Source organism: Antechinus flavipes, chromosome 1 (assembly GCF_016432865.1).
Source record: "Antechinus flavipes isolate AdamAnt ecotype Samford, QLD, Australia chromosome 1, AdamAnt_v2, whole genome shotgun sequence".
Classification (NCBI taxonomy): Eukaryota; Metazoa; Chordata; class Mammalia; order Dasyuromorphia; family Dasyuridae; genus Antechinus; species Antechinus flavipes.
Window position 1 is genome coordinate 450603804 of NC_067398.1, and position 17270 is coordinate 450621073.

A 17270-nucleotide genomic window follows, 5' to 3' on the forward strand; every position below is an offset into this window, starting at 1 on the left:
ATGTGTGAAGGATAGGTGTAATGGGCCTAAAAGGATAGGCTACAGCCAGATTGTGAAAGCCTTAATCCCAAATTGAGCTTACATTTTTTCTTGGAGATAACATAAAAATATTGAAGTTTCCTTGAGGCAGTGGATAAAATGTTGGAATGAAGTTCAAAAGACTTAAATTCAAAATCTTCCCCGAATACCACCTTGTGACCTTGAGCAAATCATTTAAATGCTATCTGTCTCAGTTTCCTTAACTGTAAAATGAATATAATGATAGTATTTACCTCACATGATTGTTGTGAAGATCAAATGAGGTAACAGTTGGAAGCCCCTTAGCACAAAACCTAGTACATTGTAGGTACTTAAATACTTGTTCTCTCTCCTTCTTAAAATAAACATGAGAGTGAGAGGGACAGAATTAGGCTACAGGAATTCATTGCCCAAATAGACTTGGCTCCAGATAATCACAGTCAGGAAGGTTCAGCCATCACTGACTTCCTGTTTGGAACTATTAAGGAAGAACCTTGTGACACTTCTATAAAAACAGAGGAACATCATTAAATAGAAAAATAGAGAACATATATTGGATGAAACTAATCATTAATTGTCCTCTGATCTTCTTGGATATTCTACTATGACTTTAATGATGTTTTCATAGCAATCATTTCATAGCTACAACTTTAGCATCTGTTGTCATAAAAGACATAAGAAATGTTAAAGACTTGTTATGTGAATTATTAAATTTAAAACTGATTTGCTTATTTTTCTCCTAAATTATGTTTTTGAACCAATATTTACTTGATAACTGTTAACAGTGTGCTATATCTTATTCTCAGATCAGAAAAATGTGACATATATTAAAACATTATAAATTTGAGTAAAAAAAAAACTATTCCTCATATAGGTTCTAAGAATGCAAGAACATTTTAAAAAATAGATATGAGTTCTTCTCCAGTTTTCTTTGTTCTGTTTTATTAAGATTTACTAAGATATTTAAGGCATTATGGTAAATAAGTCAGAAGTACAAAAATAAATGGTAGAAGATTGCTGCCTTCAAATAGTCTTGCTTTCCTGCAACTATGAAAAAAGATGAAACAAATAATAAAAAAATTAAAAGGATGTGACAATTGCAAGATACAAATGGAATTCTCTGAGAGTTGTATTGAGAGTTCTTTCAGTTTGGAAGGTGAGGAAGAAAAGAGGGCATCAAGGGAAATATGTATGGAAATCTCAGGGAGTCTTAGTACTGGGCTTTGAAGAATGAATAAGCATTTTAATAAGCAAATAAAGGAAGAGGAAGTATATTCTAAGGATAAAGGATAGTGATAACAAATGCTTGGGTAAGATTGGACAAGTTTGGAGAATGATAAGTAGTCGAGTTTGGCAAGATTTGGACTTTATTCAATAGTCACTGAAGAGCCATTGAAAGTTTTGAGTGGTCATTGCTTGATTTTAAATGCAGCTTAATTATTAACTAGTTGCATGATGTTGGACAAGTCAATCAATTTCCCTCAACCCACAGTTTCTCTGTAAAATGTAATGGTTGGATTACACAGTTGCAAGGGTCTATTCTTTTCCAAGAGAACACCAAATGAGGTCATGAAGAGTCAGACACAACTTAGTGGTAACAAAACAATTGACTGAATGATAACAAAAGAGTGTTTATTCATGATTGTTCTAAAAGGATATGGTTTTAAGTGACTTCAGAACTGTTCCTTTGGATATTTGAATTCTTAATAGCAGTTATTCTTGGTAGAAAAATCAAGAACTTTTGGGAACAAGAACAAATACTTACCAAAATAGAGAATCCTTTAAGTTCAATTAAACAAGAATCCTCAGTCACAGGATTTGGTAGTTGGAAAGGGAGTTCAACAACCTTCTTTAGTCCAAACCATACTAAGAAAAATCGACATTAGAAATTATGCAACAAGTGGTTGTCCTTGTTTTGCCAGAAGAACACTATCTTTCTAGGCAAAGCCATTCCTCTTTGGGGAAGCTCAATTTTTTAGGAAGTTTTTCATGACATCAGGTCTGAATTTTTGTCTTCAAATTCCATCCTTTGCTACTCATTCTGGTCTGTAGTGCCTACTGAAACAATTATGACCTTCTTATATTAATCTTATGAATCTTCTGTATGACAGCCTTTCTAATACTTACAGACAGCTTCTAATGTCCCACAGATAAGACCTACCTCAGATACTAGCCAGACCCTGGACAAGTCACCTAAAAAAAACCCTCAGTTTGCCTCAGTTTCCTCAACTGTAAAATGAAGATAATAATAGCACCTCCTTCATAGGGTTATTATGAGGATTAAATGAGATATTTGTAAAATACTTAGCACAATGTCAGGCAGCATAGTAGGCACTATACATATATATGCTTGTTCCCTTCCCTTTTCCAGACTAAATATGACCAGTTCCTTCAATTTATACCCATATAACGTCAACTCAAAGAGCATCCCCATTCTGCTTGTTCCCTCTCAAATCTCTCCACCCTATCAACATTCTTTCTTAAACTATAGAGCCCATAACTTAAAAAATTTACTGTCTGACAAGCACTGAGGATAGTGAGCTTATGACCTTTATATTCCTGGAAATCATATGCCTTTTAATGAAACCAAAATTTCATTAAATTTTTTGTTTTGTTTTATTTTTGGTGTTTTGTATATTTGGCTTCTATATTATGCTGTGGGCTCCTCTTGATTGTAAGCCCTTTTCAGAATACTTGCCCTTCCCTAACTTCTATTTGTGGAATTTATTTTAAGTATAATAATTTACATTCATCCTTTTTGGATTTTATCTTACATTTAGTCTATTAAGATCCTTACTCTTTCATCCACTGAGTTATCTATCCCTCACAGTATTTTTTGGTCATATGAAAATTTGAAAAGCATGTCATCTTTGTCTTTATCCGGTTTTTGATGAGAAAAATTAAACAGCACAGGGCCAAATACAGATCACTGACATAATCCACTGAAAATCTCCTGTCGTTTTGACACTTAACCATTAAGAACTACTCACTGAGATCAGCCATTCACCTGGTTCAGAATTTCTTTGATTGTATTATTGTATAATGCATGCCTTTTCACAAGGATGCTATAGGACACTTTATAAAAAAATTCATTAATTAAAGCAACTACATCCACAGAATTCCCATCATTTACTTCTTTAATAGCCCTGTCAACAAAAGAAAAGCAATTAGACTGGTATGGCTTTCTCTGGATTAAACTACATTGGCTCTTTATAATTGTTGTTGTTGAGTCACTTCTGTCATGTCTGATTCTTTATGACCCCATTTGGGGTTTTCTTGGAAAAGATACTGGAGTGGTTTATCATTTCCTTCTTTAGCTCATTTTACAGATGAAAAACTGAGGCAAACAGGATTAAGGGACTTGTCCAGGGTCATACCACTAGTAAGTATCTGAGGTAAAATTTGAACTCATGGAGGTGAAACATTTTGATTCCAAGCTGAGTGATCTATCCATTATGCCATCAAGCTAGTTTCTCTTTTACATATTCAGCAACCATTTTTTTTTATCAAGCAATAGATGCTGACAAAGAATATAAATAATTGACAGGGAGTTGATACTCAAATAAGAAGGAAATGAGTACTAATTTGTTCATGATATATTTAAGTTATCTGGCCTAGGAGAACTAAATTTTCTGATTCTGGAAGCACTAACAAATGTGACTACTGAGCCATTCTGTCAGTAATATTTTAAAATTTGTGGGAAAGGGAAGATGGTGCCACAAGAATGGCAAAGAACAAATGTTGTCATGATTTTCAAAAAATAGGAAGAAAATAAAGTCTGCAAAATGCAGACCTGTGAACTTGACTTTGGTTTCTGTTTTTTGAAATGATCATTAAAAAAATGGTTGCTGAAGACAAAACACTTATAAAATAAATTTCTTTTCTGTGAAACAAATTATGTTAGCAGTTTGAAATGTGTTGCATATTTTAAACTGGTAGAATAATTCATTGGTAAGATTAGTAATAATGCTATGTCTTAGAAAATTATGTTACTTAAGTAACAAAATTGGGTAATATATATTTCAGAACTAACATTTAACTAAATGTAATGGTTTACATTGTTGCTACTTAAAATAATTTAAATATATTTTTGACACATCATGCCATTTTTATTAGCTGGATCCTATAGTGAATCAAAATAAGTCAACATAGCAATCTAGTATTTTGTTTGAGCAACAGCTATTTGAGTTTCATTACCAATTAATTTTGCTCTCATTTGGTCATTTAAAATTCTCCAGCATATTTAAGGATATGTTGTGCCTTAGAGGAGTTAGTTTACCTTACCTGAAGGAGTAATGTTCCAAAGCTAAGGTTTTTGTGAGAGTCCTATTTCATGTTAAATGCTTATAAAAACATTTTAGTTTCTTCAAACCCTAGTAAATTTATAAACAGATATTTAAAACTAATTAGCATTTCCTAAATTCCTCTGGTTGGCCCAAGAACTAGGAGCAATGAGTCAGGAGTTGCAAAGATAAATGTTTAGGCTTAATTTATTTAATAATTAAAGAGAGATCATACATTTCTGTTAATTAATAGGAAATATAAAAATATAACCTCTGTGATTGCCTTCCAAACTGGCATGAGAATTAGTTTAAAAAAAAAAAAAGAATCCCTAGCAATTAAGGAGAAGAGATAACCATCCCATCTACAAATAAAATTGCTCACCAACATTTAAATTTAATCATATAGGGAAAAATTATCCAAAAATCCTCTTTCACTACTCAAGTACACTGATGAAGTTTCTTGGTAGGGTGGATGGTTTGAATTGCATTAGATGAGCCTTCAATTTCCTTTTAGCCTTAAAAAAATTCTACAATTACTCTCAAGTCCTTTGAAATTTAAAATTTGAGATAACATTTTCTACTCTCCTTGAAGTTTTGTTAACATAGAGGCAATTCCTACTTATCCATGTGGATCAGTTATGTTCATTAAGATTCAGCTGTACATTGTCATTCCTGTACATTCTTGAATTCCTTTCTACTAATTCACAAAGGCTTGTTTTCTTGCTTTGCCTATTTTCTTTATCTAACACTGACAGTTTGTTTTTCTTCTCTCACCTCTCATCTTTTTGTACTGTCAAACAAATGTGTTCCTAGAGGACTAAGGATGTTAAGAAATAAGGGGAAAGAGTGATATTCTGAAAGGTAGTTCAAAACTTCACTGTTTAGAAAACAAGAGAGCCATTACATGGCGTCCCAATGGTGCTTGACAGTATTTGCTGCCTTGTATCTAACTTTGACCTCATACAAATAGAATACTGGTTATGGTAATGCTATAAGTTACTAAGGCTCTTTCCTCTTACTGCAACAATTTTGTTTTCATCAAGAAACAATCTCATTATTGCCTACTATTAAAACAAAAGTTTTGAAAAGACAAACTTCAAAAGAAATGGGGTACGTTATCTAACTTCTATCTGTTATGTTGAATTATGTTCTCCTGTTGTAATCATTGAGAAGCATAAAAATGGCAGAGAAAGCTTGATAGCATAGCAGATAGAATGTTAGAGTTGGAATAAGAATGAAACTGAATTTAAATCTTACTTCAGACACACATTAGCTGCATGACCTGAGAAAGTCACTTGACCTACGTCAACTTCAGTTTCCCCATTTGTAAAATGAAAAATAAGAACACTAATTTTGTAAGGTTATTGTGAAGATCAAATAAGCTAACATATGCAATCCTCTTTTTAAACTTTAAAGGGCTGTATAAATGCTAGCTGCTGTTATTATTTATTAGTCATACTGCTGCCCACCAGATGTTTGTAAATTTAGCTGTTAATTAATGATTATGATGATGATCGTGATAATAGTAGTACTTTTGCTGTTGTTAAGTACCTTTCAGTCATGTCCAGTTGTTTGTGATCCCATCTGAGGTTTTCTTGGCAGAGATAGTGGGATGATTTGCCATTTCCTTTTCCAGCTCATTTTACAAATTAAGAAATGGAGGCAAACAGGGGTTGTAATTTCTCCAGCTCACAAAGCTAATATCTGAGGTTACATTTGAACTCAGGAAGAGAAATCTCCTGACTTCAGGCTTGGCACTCTACCCACAGCACTACCTAATTACCAATACTAGTACTACTGATAATAATAATGATCATTATAGTAGCATTTATATAGCCCTTTAAGATTTGTAAAGCCCTTTAAAAAACTCTCTTTTTTGTTCCTCACAACAATTCTAGGAAGGAGGCAATCTTATTATCTCCATTTTACAGATGAGGAATTGAGACAGACAGAGGTAAAATCCTGTGACTTTCCCAAATTGACACAACTAATAAGTGTTTTAGGCAAGATTTAAACTCAAATCTTCTGAACCTATCCATTGTGTAACTTAAAATGCCTATGATATGCTTAGAAGTTCCTCTCTCCACCCCTACCAAGATGGAAATATCTTGAGGGCAGGAACTGTTTTTCATTTTCTTGTGTATTACCAAGCCCAGCAGAGTGCTTGTTGAATTGAATTGAACAATAAGAAAATACACACATGAAATATGGTAAAAATGCATTGCAGTGAATGTTTATGTAATGAATAAAATCTGTGGAAATTCAGAAAAGTATGAAATTGATATAATTGGATCATAAAATTATAATCTCAAATTTGAAAAGGACCTCAGAAATTATTTAGTCCAACCCTATCATTCTATAATTGGAAAAAATAAGACCAGAAAGACAGAAGAATACAAAGCAAATTAATAGCAGAGCTTGCCTTGAACTCAGATCTTATGACTCTTAGTTCAGTATTCTTTCTATAAGTATACTATCCTACATCTCAAATCATTGAAGAAGTGATCTCCAACTGGACCTGCAAGGGACAGGATTTGGAAAGATGGAGAATAAAAAAAGGAAATGAACAAAGACTTGACATTTAAAATAAATGAACAGTGCTTCTGTCACCCATGATTTTCCTTGAAAAAAAGTAGCTTTTGGAGTTTATATTCTTCAGCAACTTTTTTATAAATACCTATCTTATGTAAAGCAGAGAGATATAGTTGTGATTAGACAGATTCTCTAGCTCTATGTGATAAAGTGAAATCCTTCCCTTTCATTCCTCAGTTTCTTCTTCAAACAGGGATAATAACTTTATGCTTGTTAAGAGAAGCATAAAAATGATAGCTATGGAAGTACTCTTAACAAGTTGAAACATTTATGACAAATGTAAGGTGACATTACTGTTGTTGTCAGGCTGTCATAAAGGCTCAGGAAAATGCTTTGTATTCCTTTTTCATTCCTTTCTCAGAGAAAGTTATACACCAGCGTTGTAACATAGTACCCTTGGATTACTTGATTTAATAAAAGACCTGAAAGGAGAAGTTATAGTGACTTCACATCATGAAAAACACATGGATTTGTCCTTAGTGCCAGAGGATTCCAAGGATATACTTGGTTCAGGCAAGCTATGAGTAATCTGAAGAATGGAAGGGGCAGGGAGGATGGAACAGTCTGTCTTTTCAGTCCTTATTGGGTACAAATTATATTCCTAAATATTATTTGGAAGAACCAATGTACATTTCAGTCATGGACAACCATCTCTGATTCATAGATACGGTTATGTCTTGTAGTGTTAACTGGATAGCTGTCATCTGAATGACAGAGTTACTGTGCCTGTCTGGCTCCTGGCAATCAAAGAAGGGCAAGGCAATCATACTTGTTTCCCATAATGGCTCAGATCTGTGTAACTACTGTTACTGAGGAACATTCATATTTTCTTACTATAATATATTGAGAGTAAAATAATTCACTTTGTGATTCAACTTTTTGTTGTAGCTTGTATTTGGTATTTATGATTGAGAATTTAAATTCATTGAATTGCAAAATTATTGAGATTTATATAGGTTAGGCTTCTGGATTTATTAATCGTGTAATGGGTGGGTTTTTTTCTTTTAAGTAAATGTTTCTGTAACTGGCTTTGTTGCACTTAATATGACTTAGTCTTTAAATTTTAAATTGTGTGTAGTCTTATAGTCAAGAATTATTTTTTATGAGACAGTTGACACTCATAAAATAACATTTTAGGCATTTGGTTGCTTCTACAATATAATGTTTAGATGCTCATTAATTTAATATACTCAATAGTACATTTTAAATTTTGCTTGTGGTCCAAACGTCTTATTGTTCCTTCTTCTGTACTGAGAGCCAGATTGCATTTGAAGTCATTTAAGATTTCATATAACAGAAGGAGGTATGTTGCTAATTTTTAAAATTCTTCTTCTAGGATCCACCTACTTCTGTTTCACTTGGACTGAGAATGGAAGAAATGATTTTCAATCTGGCAGACACACATCTGTTCTTTAATGATTTAGAAGTAAGTAGTAATTATTTTATGTCAGCCATTTAGCATTTGTTCCCTATTATATCACATGAAACAATGGTAGGCTTGACAGACAACGATAAAGTATTATATTAAGGGAAATAGGGCTGGTGAAATAAAAATGAAGTAAAATAATTTTAACTCAACTACACCAATACATTTTATTGTCAAAGGCTTCATCATATTTTTTATCTGAGTAGATGAGTATGTAAAGTAGGCTATGGCATAATTATATATAGCATTAAAATTTAATATCTAGGACATTAAATATTAAACTTTGACTTCTACAGATTTTTGATAGGAAAATATGAATTTCTCAGTTGCCTTAAGAAGTTCAGGCTTAGAACCAGAAACAAATCATTTATTTTTCATATGTTGTTACTTTCAGAACTATATTCTATTGCAGACCTGCCTAGCTTGCTAGCAGGCTCAATTCTCAAGATAATAAGGTTGTTTTTTTTTTTTTTGGCTTTCTGGTATCCCTAGCACTAGCATTGCATGTGTCAAGATGCCAATGACTTTCTTATTACTTTATGCCTTTTTTTTCCCTCCTGACAACTTTGAAAGATTGTGGTGAAAACTTTTATGGTCACCAAGGGACCTGATCCTTCCATGATCTCGGGTAGTTCACCTTTTAAAAGCAAAAATGGCTGCTGCTTCTATCTTCATTATGACAAAACATGACCATAGCTACATTTCACTCTCATCTTAATATAGACAGTTGTTTATTTAAAATCCTGCCGTTAAGCAAGCTTGTGGTAGGGCTGCCAACAGGCATTAATCATCAAGTTGTTGTTTTGCTAGATTTTATAAATGTATGTTATTTCAGACAGGAGAAGGAATCTGAAGGATTCAAATACAACTTTTGCTGATCAAAGTTAATTGGCAGCAATTGGCCTTTAAATATTTCCTCATGTTTCCCTTTTAAAAATCAAGCAAAATGCACCTTATTTAATAGATGATCCAAAATCATTTGAAAAATGCCAGTGTGTGACAGAACTTAAATGTGGTTTGCTCAACATCTGTCCTATATTTTGATTTCTTTTCATCTGCAAAGAAACTACTCACAGACGAATTGGCAACTTACAGTGCAATAAAATTATTTAAATGTGCTTTATTTTTTCTTCCATTCCTAAGTGAAGTATTTATTTTTACACTTAAAGTAAAATACAAGATTTCTTGCATTTTGGAGTGTTTGCTTTCATTAAGAAAACTAAATGTAAGACATTGCTGCTTAACACAAAAAAAATTTCCAAAAGTAAGTGAAGTGTTGAGGATTTATTTTCAGACTTTTAGAAAAGATTAAGAATTATACTTATTTTCAAAAGCTGTTTCTAATTCATGGTTGTGTTTCACTCCATAAGAGAGCTGCAAAAGGCATTCTGTATTTTAGTAGTATGCTAAAATGTTTTTTTTTTTAAGTTTCCATTTGTTTCTAATGATACAGAAGAGATTTTAATTTTGTCCTGGATACAACCATGTAACTCTTATTGATGTTAATGTGTGTTAATAGCACACATCAAGAAGAAATTAGCCATAATTTGGTATGGTTTAACCATAGCTTATAAAATGGCAAATCTATGTCTATAAGATGCCAAAACAATGAGTTGGAAAGTGAAAATTTGGGAAAACTGGTTTTGCCTCATATATACTTTAACCTCACAAATTCAATCAGGTTTGTTTGAGATTTTTTATTTGTTTACAACATTGACGTGTGTGTAGAATTAGAAATAGTATTTTTCCAAACCTGAAAGCATATAAAAATTAGTACTTTAATGATGAAAAATATTTATGTAAAATCAAATTAAAAGTAACATTAATGCTGAATATTTATGAAAAGTTAAGTAGGTTAGAAGGAAGACTGTTGAAATATTTAAACAAAATTTTTGACACTGATTGGTAAGGTTAATGAAACATTAACTCAAACAAAATATTTGTCTTCTAAAAGCTGATTCTCTAAGATTGTGTGTGTGTGTATGTGTGTGTTTCCTTATTAGTGAGGCAATCATCACTTGTTTTAAATATGTTTTAAAATGTATAAAAATATATATATCTTTGGTATATATTATTATATATCAAAGGTTGTCAGAAATTCCAGGCATTTGTTCCAGTTTTTTCCAACATTTGAATAAATAGGTTTATCTTTATGTTCATTTCACTTCATTTTATCCATATGTAATATGACAGAATTGAAATGTGTCTTTGGTCATACTTGGTTTCTTTGAGAAAATGTTATTTAGTAGCAAAAATAAATATATTGGTATAATGCTCTTAAAAGAACCAAAATTTTCTCATCAGGCTGGAATGATGTGGTAATGCCTGATTTCACACTCCAATTAGCAGTATGTTGTGGTAGGGAACTTGAATGTTTTAATTTATTTAAATTGTATGTTTTTAGCATTTTAAGTCTACAGTAGAAGTAATTTCAAGGAGGTTAACGATTTGTTGGTTAGCCTGAAGTGTGATATCTGAACTCTATTGGCCTTAGTTCTCTTTATAAAAACTTAAGTTACTGCCAGTTATCCCTTTGCATAATTTAACTTTTTTCTTCTACATCTTTGGCATATTAAATATTCTACATAGTGAAGTACACTGTATGAAGAGTTGCCAGTAATATTTGTGTTATCTTGGTATGTATTCAAAATGGTAATTTGCTATGTGAACTTAAAAGGGATAGAGAGTAATAAACCAGCTTAAGATAAAGATTTTTTTTCAAATGAATTTTGAGGCCTATGCAATAATTGATAAAACCTTTTCCATTTTTAAACTAAATTTGGAGAGCATTTCTGTTAAAAATACATATATGACATTAAAATAAATCTTGTTTGACATTCATCCCCAAACCAAGAAAAGAGGCAGGTTTTGTTGTTCTGTGATATTAAAAATGTTTAACACATGAACACTTATGAGTGATATATAGGTCTAATTATTTTTAGAATTTATGATTTCTCTGTGAGTAGAAGCTAGAGCTTTCTTACATACTCTGACTTTCCTATTGATGAGTCTGAGGAATGTCTTACAGATCATTTTACAATAAATGTCTCCATGTGCAATATGATAATACTTATATGGAATTCATTTATTAAGAGTGACACTATGGAATTGGAGTTTCTCGGTTCCTTTACAAGAAGTATTACTCTTTCTGACTGAAAGGGAAAGAGTTCTTTCTATCAGATCCTTCTTGTAAGACAATAGTGTATGTCTCCAAATAGTGCAGGAGGGAAAGGCCTTTGGTAAACCTTAAGGTTTTCATTTAACTTGACATAGACTAGTGCTCTTGTTAGCCATTTCTATGGTGAAAGAGGGAAAAAAAAGTTTTATATAAACTTGAATATTTTAAAATAATAATAATATAAGATTTATATGGATTTTTTTCTCTTTGATTTTGAAAATTGTCAATTGGCTTCAATCTTATGATTGCTGATATTGTTGACACCATATCCAACTTTATTAAAGGCAGACTTTTGGCATTATGTATGATAATGAAGACTTGCCACATTCAACTTTTTTACTATTTGAGGAAAATAGAAAACTTCCTAGAAAAATTTTAATTGTCTTTGCTTTAAAGAAGTTGATTATCATGAAATCTGCTTTGGGTTCTACCTCTCCTTTTCCTGTTCCCTTACTTCTACCACCACACACTATCCTTAGAGCAGTCTCTCTAGTGAACAAAAGAACTGGATGTGGGGGGAGAGGGTAAGACAAGAGTAGAAAGTGAAAAGCCAAAAATAAACCTTGAATTAAAAGTTCCAGCACTTCAGCAAGACCCCTGACCATTTTCCCCACTACATAGCATTACTACAAGAAAATACTGTCATTACTTGAGCTAGAATTTAACCATGTCTAATTAATTAATCAAATAACATCAGTGTTAGAATTTCCCAAAAGAGTTGAACCAGACTTCAGATTTACATTCAGAATTTGTGATTTCACAAAGATGGCTGATTATTTGTTATATACATTAAGTGTTTTAACAAGATTTTTTTTTAATTTTACAATTCAGTATTGTTGGTAATGAAAGTGGAAAAATTTCAAAATTATATTCACCCACATTAGATGCAGAATTTAAATTAGATGCTTTGTACTGATATAGCACTTATACTCTCAGGAATAGAAGGAAACTTTCAGCAATTGTATAAAGAGTCATGGATTATTCAAGTCTAAAGATCAGTGTTTGAGTTCCAGTTGTACAACACATCAGCTAGTAACTTGGAACAAGGTTATCTTCCCCTTTTGAGATTCACCATGTTCCTAAATAAAATGAAGCTGACCCAAATGATCTCCAAAGGTCCCTCTTAGCTCTAAATCAGAAAGTGAGGCATGTAAATCTATAGCAAAGCAGATTTCATAATAATCAATCTCATTAAGGCAAAAACAATTAGAATTTTTCTAAAAAAATTTTTCTACTTTCCTTTAAAAATCCAGGGGATCATGGAACTATGAACAATATTTTGTTAGTCTACTTGTATGGATGCTCTGGAAAGTAGCTGGTTTTCTATTATTCAGAAATTCGAGAAAACTAAAGTGATACAGTAGATAGAGTGCTAGACTTGGAATCAGGAAGACCTGAGTTAAAATCCAGCTTCAAACTTTTCTAGCTATATGATCTTAGATAAGTAATGTAATCTCTATTCACTCTGATCTTCTCAACTGGAAAATGGGAATGATCCCATTGCCTTCCCTTGACAGGGTTGTCATGACGATTGAATAAGGTAATATTTGTATATAAAAATAGTAGGTGCTATAAAAATATTATTATTTGGTAACTATTTTTCATTTCTTTCTAAGAGCTAGGAAAAATTATTTTTTAAAAAAGTCTGTGAATACATACATGTATGCCAGGCAATAAATAAATATTTATTAAGCACCTTTTATGTGCCAGGCATTACGGTAAGTACTGGGGATAGAAGTACTAAAAGGAAGAAAAGAATCTTTGCTCTCAAGGATCTTACAATCTAATGTATATGTATATTAGATAAATTTATATATATGTCTGTGAAGAATGGACAAAAGTCAAAATGTCCTGATTTATAAAAGGGAGAAAAGTGTACAGATATTCAAATTAACAGCAGTTCTTAGAAAAATTTTAGAATATTTTATTAAAGGATGAATGGTTGACATCTAGAAAAGAAATTACACACAAATTACAAAAAAACAGCATGGCTTCATCAAGCACAAGTCATGTCACAGCAAGCTCATCTTTTTTTGGAAGGAGAACATTACCATATGGATCAGTACTTCTTAAACCTTTTTCTACTTGGAATCAATTTTTGCCTGAGAAATTTTTCTGTAATCCTGAGTATATATAAAAGAGGGATACAAATTAAACATGTACTAATAATAATTATAAAAATTATTTTAAAGCAATTCTCTGGTATATTATATATATATATATATATGAAACTTTACTGTTTATTAAAGAGAAAAGCAGATTTGCATAGTAATTTGATGGGTGCTTATTTATTTTTACATAAAGAAATAAATCTTCACAGAAAATTTGATATCTTTTACTGTTGCCCGATTTTTCACCACCCCCATAATTAGCTATGTCACCTTAAATGGTGGTTGTGATCCACTTTGGTGTAGATAATAATATTTAGTAAAACTTTTGACAAAATGTCTCATGCTGTTTTTATTAACAAATTACAGCAATATAGACTTTAATATATCAGAATTAATTGGATTGAGAACTGATATGCATCTAGACCTAGAGAATAATCCTTAATGATTTTGTATCACTTAGGAAGGACATAACAAGTGTAGTAGGCCAGAAATCTAGTTTTGGCACTGTGTTGTTTAATATTTTTCCCAATGACTTGAATAAGAGTGTACTTATTAAATTGACAAATAGCAATAATTTATTAGAGATAACTAATACTTGGAAGGAGTTGTGATCCAAAAAGATCTTGATGGGCTGGAACATTGGTCTGATCCAAGAGTTAGTAAATTAAAGCCCACAGGCCAAATCTGCCCACTGCCAAAACTTTATTTAAAAATGTAAAAACAATGCTTGCTTTCTGAGCTTACAAAAATAGGTGGTTGGCTGGATTTGCCTATGGGCCATAGTTTTGTATCCCAATTTAATAAAAGAAAGTTCACAAAATCACAGAATTTGAGAGTTGGAAATTGCCTTAGTGACCAATTAATCCAACTCATACATGAAAGCAGTCATCACTGTATAAGGTCCCTCATGAGTCCTTTCTTTAGGCTGAATATGTTTTGTCCCTTCAAACAATTCTCATATGATATGAACTCAATGCCCTACAACGTCTTAATTCCCCTGGATGTTTTCCAGCTTGCTTAAGCTGAGTTAAGAAAAATCAGCTTCCTAACCAGAGGAAGGAAGGTTAAATATCAGTTTGCTTTATAAGACCTGAGTGTTTTGGAAAACTACAAACTAAGTATGAGTCAATAGTGTCATGTATCCAAGAAAGCTAATACAATCTTTAGCTATATTATAAGAGATAGTGGTTGGAACCAGAGAATTGATATTCCCACTCTAGCTTTACCTATATCAACTAGAGGGTTATGTTCTAATCTGAGATACTCCAATTTAGGAATGACAAGTTGAGAATGCCCAGCATTATCAAAGGAATCTAAGAGCATGACTTATTAAGACTGTTTTTAAGAACTGGGAATATGTATCTTAGAGAAGACATGGCATTGGAATATCTTATATTAAAATATTTGAAGAGCTATCAAGCATAAGAAAGTTCATATTTGTTCTACTTGGTTCTAAAGGAGAGATGGTAGCAATAGGATGATAATGGCAAACATAGATTAGGTGTGATATCAGAAAAAAAATTCTAATAATTAGAGATATCCAAAATTAGAATGACCTGATTCCAGAGGCTGTGGCTTTCTTTGCACTGGAAGTCTTTAAACAAAGTCTTAAATTTTTTCCACTTATATCTTTTCACCAAAGAAATTTTTACGCCACCTCTGGTATGTAGATATATAAAATAGATTTACAAATCAAAAATTTACTGCTAATAAATCAAAAAAATTATTTTAAAACAATTCTTTGGTATACCTATAATTTTACCATTTATTAAATATGAAAGCAATTTTGCCTACTAAGATATATGTACTTGTTTATTTTAGCACAAAAAATTAAATCTTGCCAGAATATTTGATACCTTTTACTGTTACCAAATTTTGTGACCCCCATATTCAGTTACATGACCCCATATGAAGTCATGACCCATAATTTAAGAAGCTTGGGTCTAAAAGACTACTTTGGCAGTATATTGTGGAGAGAATTCTTATTCATGTATGTATTGGATAGACTTTTAATTCTAACTGTGATTATGATTCTGATATAATATTCCAGCTGTAAAGAGAAGTGATCTTTTATTATTCATTGTTTTTTATGGTTTTTCTCTCCTACACATATTATAGAATGGAGAATGCCTATTTTAATCATGAAAAAAAGAATTGTTTTTTACCAAAAGTATTATTTGATAAGGTGACAATGCAGTCATACCATTGCCATTGTTGTTTTTACTATTGAATTAGCTTCTTTTTACATTATGCCTATTACTTTATCATCATCATCATATTTTGAATTTCACCCAAAACCAAAAGTTATAAGAATATATTTAAGGACTACTTTCATAATCATTTTGTTACAAATTGTGCCAGAAGTATAATAAAAGTTTAGCTCACAGTTAAAGATTTACCATGTTAAATTCATTCATTCAATAAACATTTATTACATACCTACCATATTCTAGGCACAATGGAACTTACAAAGATGACTAAAACATGAGAGCTGAAGTCTTACAAATAATTTTCAAGTCTGAAAACATGCCATGAAGTCCAAAATATCCAAACTATTTTCAGAATAATACTAAGATGTTTTCATAACTAATCCAGTAAAAATCAATTGCTATGACCCATATAAATGAAAGCTCTCTGAGAGATCGTCAATAATTTTTATGAGGTAAAGGGGAAGCCAAAAATTTTAAAAACCAGTGTTTAAACTTCTTGTTGTTCAGTCATTCAATCATGTCTGACTCTTCATAACTTTGTGGACAATACTGACCATGGAAGTTTCTTGGCAAAGATGCTAGATAGTTTGCACTTTCTTCTCCAGTGGATCTTCTCACCACCCTATGAAAGAGATAGGAGTGTATTCAAGACAGTGTGGGGAAAAGGGCTAAAGTGTTCAAGGCTGTAAATTTAAGAATAACTAATTACTAGTTACTATATAACTATATATAGTTATACTATATATATATATATATATAGTATATATACTAATATATATTAACTTTATATATTTTTGTATATACTATATTATATCATATATATAAAATATACTAATTAGTGTATTAGTATAATATACTAACTTTGGAAAAAGATTCTGGGTTCCAAACATACCTACAACATTCACAGCTTACCTTCTTTAAACTTTCTTTATTCTTGGGCCATCTGCTCTGCAATTACAAGTGAGAGCATTGAAGTTGACCATTGCCAGCTCAGAGCATTAGATACCTGTCTTTATTACATGAATAACATATAACCGATATATCATGCCTACCAGAAAAGGCTTTTGCTGAATCAAAAATCTCATAATTGTAACTAACAATACAATATAAAGCAGCCATCTAGGTGAAGTTTGGATAGAGCACTAGGCCTGAAGTCAGGAAATCTCATCTTCCTGTGTTCAAATCTCACCTTAGATATGTACTAGCTATGTGACTCTGGTCATGGAACTTAATCATGTTTGCCTCAGTTCGTCATCTCTAAAATGAGTCAGAGAAGGAAATGGCCAAATGTCAGTATCTTTGCCAAGAAAACTCCAGTTGGAGTTACAAGAGTTGAACATGACTGAAAAACAACAATAATTAATTACAAAGTGCTTTACATCATTTCATCCTCACAACAATCCTAACATATAAGTATTCAGTCAGTCAAGAAGCATTGCTTAATCCATACTG

At 31.8% G+C, this 17270-nt stretch overlaps 1 protein-coding gene across 5 annotated transcripts in view; it reads left to right on the forward strand.

Moving 5' to 3' along the window:
- Positions 1 to 17270, forward strand: part of EYA1 (EYA transcriptional coactivator and phosphatase 1) — a 148939-nt gene that overhangs the window by 92721 nt on the left and 38948 nt on the right. For all 5 annotated transcript variants that reach the window (XM_051970054.1, XM_051970055.1, XM_051970056.1 and 2 more), the window contains one exon: positions 8230 to 8319. In XM_051970054.1, coding sequence (XP_051826014.1) covers positions 8230 to 8319 — 90 coding nt within the window. The remainder of the gene's footprint in view (positions 1 to 8229; positions 8320 to 17270) is intronic.